Source organism: Drosophila bipectinata, chromosome 3L (assembly GCF_030179905.1).
Source record: "Drosophila bipectinata strain 14024-0381.07 chromosome 3L, DbipHiC1v2, whole genome shotgun sequence".
Lineage (NCBI taxonomy): Eukaryota > Metazoa > Arthropoda > Insecta > Diptera > Drosophilidae > Drosophila > Drosophila bipectinata.
The window spans coordinates 14557501-14563612 of record NC_091738.1 but is presented as its reverse complement, the minus strand read 5'-3'; the positions used below and the strand labels follow the sequence as shown (position 1 = coordinate 14563612).

Below are 6112 nucleotides of genomic sequence, written 5' to 3'. Positions count from 1 at the left end.
TCGTTCTCTTCCCGGTCTTCGGATGGCCCAAGACCTGGCATACACAGAACTTAAATCTGGGTATTAGAAATGGTGGATCGATATAAGATAGTTGTTAAAGACAACATATATTTAATATTTTTCTAAACAATAATCCTCTTCAACTGGCAACAGAACTAGTGCTAGAATACTTGGTATTTCATAAAAATAGTTGAGACAGGTTCCAGTCTTCACTTTAAGAAAGCTAGTTCGTATAGGTTTATAAATATATTTATCTGCTTCCTATTCTGCCAGTGTAACTGAAGCTTGTGCATCTGCTAGCCCTGAGCTTGGCAAACGGTTTGGTCGCCTGGCTGACTGCCACTTTGACCCATTTGGCAGCAGGAGCCAAGCCAGGGCAGTAACAATGGATCCGGACGGTGGTCGAAGCAGTACGTATTTATTCCATTTGCATGCGGCGAAACGAGTCAAAGCTAGAGTGAGCCAGCCATTCGAGCGGATACAACAGGCACTCCCAAAAAATAAGGGATAACCTCTGTGACAGAAACATCATATTAGATGTTACAGAACTCGATTTCATACTTTCGGTAGGCACTGTCCGGTGTTATGTGTGATTATCTCATGGATACGCAAATTTATAGGCTTTCGATAGTTTATCGAGTGGCCCGTAATAAACATTTCTGGTTGCCCTTCGCCTCGGCCGACCACACGGCGTATGCGCATTGTCCGGGCACATGTTTATGGACTTGGCCCCGGAGTGAAGGCCGTGTGGCGCCAGAGCTGCGGTCTAAGGCCTGAATACCGGGGAAAATTGAAAATATCATCTCTCCAAGTATCTTGGACTAGCACAAAGTTAATTGACTTTTAATATTTAATGACTCCTGTGGAGTATTGGCTTTTGTGGACATATGGCTCCGGATGGCCGACATTTTTTTGCGGTTTATTCAATTTAATTATTTTATTCATACAAAGTGGGCTTTGGGGGGTCGGCTTTTGGTTTCTGTGGGTGTTGTTCTGTGGCCACACATTCGTCGACTTGGAAATCCGCTTAAAACCATATAAAACACACATATATTCCGCATGTGAGCACATTTTCAATTTATTTATCTTTATTGTATTTATTGGCATTGGTAATTTCATTTCATTCAGTTTAATATTTTTCATGCTGCTGCTTCAAACTGTTTTGCTCCGTTTTGGTTGATTTAAAATCGAATATTTATTTATTATGCGATCGGTGCTGCCTCCCATTCCACTCATTGTTTGGTTATTTGATTAAAATTTATTTTCTGCAGTTTTTGTGCTGCATATTGGATGGTTTTTTGAGCAGGGATATGCGATTGTTGGACAAAATGCAACAAACTGCAGTTGATCGAGCCCCATTCGGGTGGCACTCGCTTCATTAGCGCCGCTTAATTGCCTTATTCAGCGCTGAGCGGTTTCGAAATGGTTTCCTTTGTTTCCCCGGCAGTTGCCTCAAGCAACTGTCAAGGGAGGCAGTGGAAAAGTCGGAAGGAAGGCAATTTGCTGTCATTTCGTAAATCATTTACAAGTCAGCTCTGCAACTTCCGCTGTTTTGTTTATGGCAATTTCCAGCGCTAATTATCCTCGCCATGTTTGTGTGCTGATTTTAGCGGAATGGGATTTCCATTGCAATTGTTTCTACTGCGGCCGTGTGCAATCCCAGACAATCCCACAGCATCACAGCATCCCAGCATGCATGGCATCAATTAAAGACTCAATAAAATTCAATTGAACGCGCATTGCGCTCTTTCTTTTTCGACGATTGTGCCACTAATTGAGCGTCCATAAAAGTCGATGCGGTTTAAGTAGTCCTGCCATTTCGGCCAGTTCCCGTCAAACTGTTAAATTGGCAATTTGTGTGTGGTTGTGGACGGGATATTGGTTTGGATGTTCGATATTGGAAGCTGGGGAGGAGGCTATCGATTCTTGATCAGGACTCTTGATCATAAATAATCCATAGGAGATGAGATAGCTCCTCTGCGTTGCAAACTTCTCGAACAATAATATTATCCTCCGCCAGGATGGATAATTAGAGGAAACCCACAATAGAGTCCCCCGTTTTCGGTATCATTGCGCTGAGCAAAATGCTGGGCAATTAATACAAATGACGCTGATGAGCGGGATGATGATGCGGATGAGCCCGAGGAGCTGCAGCTTCCAGATCCGGCTTCCCAGCTGCCAGAAAGCCAGCTCCCCCCCAGGAATTCTGGCGAGGGGAGCAGCAGCTGCAATCTCAACTTCACATGCATGAAAAATGCAGCTCATCTTCTTAATGCGCGCGACGTGCCAGTGGAAGCAGTTAGCCGGAAGAAGGCAGGAGGAAGAGGTTGCTGGCTGGGAGGCAAGAAAAGAAAAGGAAGGAGGATAAAAGCAGCTTACCACCGAATGGATGCTGCTTACTCACACTCATACCACGTCCAATCCAATCCCAGGTCTCCCCCGACCCCCCGACTTGTTTGTTTGTCTGGATTTTGCTTTAGCTGTTGCTGAACATGCTCTTTTGGCTGCCATGGCTTTTCCAGAGCGGAGTGAAGTAGAGGGGCGTGTGTGGATTAACGCTTTATAAATTGTTAATTATAATGAGTCCGGCAGCGAACAAAACTATGAGCGCAACAATAGCGACATGATTTACATGAGGGATTAGGGTTTCATGCGACCAGTCGAACAAAACGAGAAACTGGAGCACCAGCGGGTGTAGTTGGACAGAAACAAGAGGTTCATTCATATTCCCAATTATGGTAAGTTAGTTGCATTTTCTGGATGCCACCTCATTATGGACAGGATGCCTGTTGGCGCGCTCTTCCGACTGACATTTCATGTCTCGCGTCAACAGCTATCGTCCACAGGGCGTATGGAATTGCAACTACATAGTTATGGAATTAGACTCACAGCCATAACAATCACGATTATAATGAGGCACAGGATTCGGGAGGGACCATTTATATGCAGCCGAAGGGCTGGTGCAGCTTACAACTAAAAATTCCCCATCATTTATAATGCAATGCAGAAAATGTTGCACACTCACACGTCGACATTGTCTCCGCCAGATTAGCACTGCCACAGACCTAGAGCCGGGAGGAAGGATAACGACGGATGGGGACGGAGCACACACGCATTACAGACACGTGCTTAAGGAGATGATGATGATAGATTTGCCAACAATTGCTGCGCTCAAGCTGAGCCAGTTCTGCCTCCTTATCTTGCCCAGAGCTGAACAATGGAAATGGCCTTCTCAGTAGTTGTTCGAAGTGGTGATACTCTTGCGGGGGCTTAGGGACTATGGTGTTGTCCTCGATCTATGAGGGTAAGGACATCCATAGATGCCACTACCTTATACATATATATCTTAAATATTTTAGAGTTATAATCGCTTGCATAGAAACAGTACCTTTTGCAGCGTATGCCACTTAGTTAAGAGTATTTACAAATTACTGGAGCATATTGTCTAACATTGTTGTTGCCGCAGCTTTGGCCCATCCTTATCCCTGCCATCCTGATCCCCATCTCCTCCTACCAGCTTCTGCCATGTGCGTTTGTGCTACTTTGTGATAAATTTGGAGCCATTTAATGTTGCTGCAACACCCACGCGATATGCGAGGCGGCCATTTCTTCCGTCGCAGATAATTTTTCAAGTTTCATGAAATCTGTGTCTTAGGAAAACTGAATTCGAGTGAAAATCCAACTACGAAAAAGGGCAATCAATCAAGTTTCATCTAAATAAATATTTTTATGCTCGTTTCTAACACAGAAGCTCTGTTAAACATAAGGTCACCTGATATATTTTTTTTATATATTTTTATTAATGGCCAAAAAAGCACTCTTGTCGGTTTTACAATTATAATATTATGGCATGCAAAAATTCGATTAAATTCTAATCAAGAAGACTTGGATGTGGAGGGGCTTTGGGGGATTGGAGGAGATATGGCTGGCTCGATTGGCTCATTGTCGGTGACATGCGGGGATGTCATGGTTTTCAGTCCCAGAATCTGCGGCGTCTAATTGGGATTCAGCTTGACTTCAGCGGTGGCCGCGTTGAGACGCGATTTGGTGGGTAAGTTTCGCTCCTTTTTCTCCACGAAGATCTGATAGTGTCCCTCGCCATAGCCAAATCCGTGCATGCTCTGGTGCATGGCATCAGGGATGATCTTGAACCCACCGCGGCGCACCATCAGTGGAGAGTCCTCCATCACTGGGGTGGCCTTGTCCTTGTCCTTGGAATCGGTGGTTCCGTTCTCGATAATGCAGAAGAGCTGCAGGCACTTGCGCATCACATAGATCATCAGCAGGATGACCAGGTTGGTGGCAAACAGGTGTTTGCGCGGCGCCAGGAACAACATCCTTCCTGAGCTGTGGGCACTGGGTCTAGCTATCACAGAAGACTCACAACACTGACTCGCACTCTCAACGGACTACTATGCAGGGCTGACTGTCGCTGTATGAGGACATCGACGGAATGAATGATGCAGGACCAGCGATCGGTATTTATAGGACTGATATGAGGATAAAGGAGGTGGTACCTGGTGGGTGGGTAGGTAGTCCCTATAACCCTAGCAGGTCAGTTCATACCCGAGGATCTAGAATGTACCTCAGGACTGTACCTTCTGTCCCTCAGGTCTAGTCTCTTAGATTAGGTAATCATCTATGGAGTCACCAACTGCTGTGCTCTGGCGGGCAAATGTGTTTATGATTTTGCGGAAAATCAGTCCCAGTCTAAATCGACCTCATCGACAGGCAGCGGCAGCAGCAGGGACAACGGCTGCGGCAGTAAATGCATCCAGTGGCCGTAAATACAGCATTAAGTTTCCTTCCACTGAAGAGCAAGTCGCAGCAAGAAAGCCAGCCATGTTTAGGCACTGAGAGAAAGATTTCTTGCCTTTATGGGTTTAACATAGACTCTTACAAGACAGATGTCTACCAAAATCTTGAGAACAAAACCCCAGTGCACTTTTCACACTGCATCCTTTCCATATCCTTTCCATAGATGGAAACTGCAACTGCAGTAAACTGAATTTTCCCGGCCTTTGTCGGAGCCTTCCCCCAGTAAAAAGTGGCATAAATTCACAAATTGAATATAAATAAATTTCCTGCCAGGCAATCGCCAAAAAAAACCCCAGGAGTGAATATGCCATAAGGATGCATCCATACGTATACTAGTAGATATATATATATTTGGAGGCCCTCTGGCACGTGCCACGCCCACTCCATAGAGCTACAGTCAATTGAATTTGAATGTGAGGAAGCAGTCGAGAAAAAACTTGCCATAAAAATGTCTAAAATATGTTGGCGAACGGTAGAGGATGGCCAGGATGGCAAAAAGCGAGAGCAGATAGTAGCCTGGATTCGATCTATGGCCCAAGTACGGTACTCATTAGTAAGCTGGAGAAGCTTTTTACGTTTCCACCTGCTTAAAATGCACCCTGATTCGTGTGCAAAAAGAGGAACGGAAAGTAAAGACATTTCTGGAGGGAAAAGTTGGGCAAAGTTTTGGAGAAAGACCTCGAAGGGAACAAGCTCGTTGCCGGTGGTGACTTTTTCTTATTTTTCTGTGGGTTTTTGGGTTTCAATTTTCCGCACCCAGTGCATTCCCAAAGTCCGGCACCAGCAAACAGCAGCATCGGACCGAACCGGACCGGACCGCTGATGCGGCCCCAGCAATTTGCCTTCATTTGTTGACTTAATCATTTGATTGCGTTTTTCTGCACGCTCTGATTGAATTTTCCCGCCAGAACCCCCAGGAAATCCCAGGCATGGCAAGGCAAAAGTTTTGGGCGTGTCCTCGCTGCAGTTCTGCTGGGAAATCAAGCTAATTAGTTTAATTGATAGTTGTGACTTGGATTGGGCGATTTGGTTTCGCAATTTCACTCAGTTGGGGCGAAACACGCAAACAAAGCTGCAACTTTTTCCAAAAATAGAGACAATAGTGTTGCTCACTTTTAGAGACAAATGACTGGGAATGAATTGGTTAATAAACTATTTCAACTAATTTGTGGCCAAGTGACTAGTTCTATCCATTATTCACAACAAGATTAAATGACTCTGGTATTGGGTTTATGGCTACCTTTAGAGATTATATTTTGGAAAGAGGCCTGTCGGGTACATTTTATTCATATTA

General features: G+C 44.9%; 1 protein-coding gene across 1 annotated transcript; it reads right to left on the bottom strand.

Moving 5' to 3' along the window:
- Window positions 1-3789: 3789 nt before the first annotated feature.
- LOC108133401 (uncharacterized) lies at window positions 3790-4442 on the bottom strand. Its single transcript, XM_017253325.3, has one exon. The coding sequence runs from the start codon at window positions 4335-4337 to the stop codon at window positions 3996-3998; it is 342 nt and encodes a 113-aa protein (XP_017108814.2). The 5' UTR covers window positions 4338-4442; the 3' UTR covers window positions 3790-3995.
- Window positions 4443-6112: the final 1670 nt, after the last annotated feature.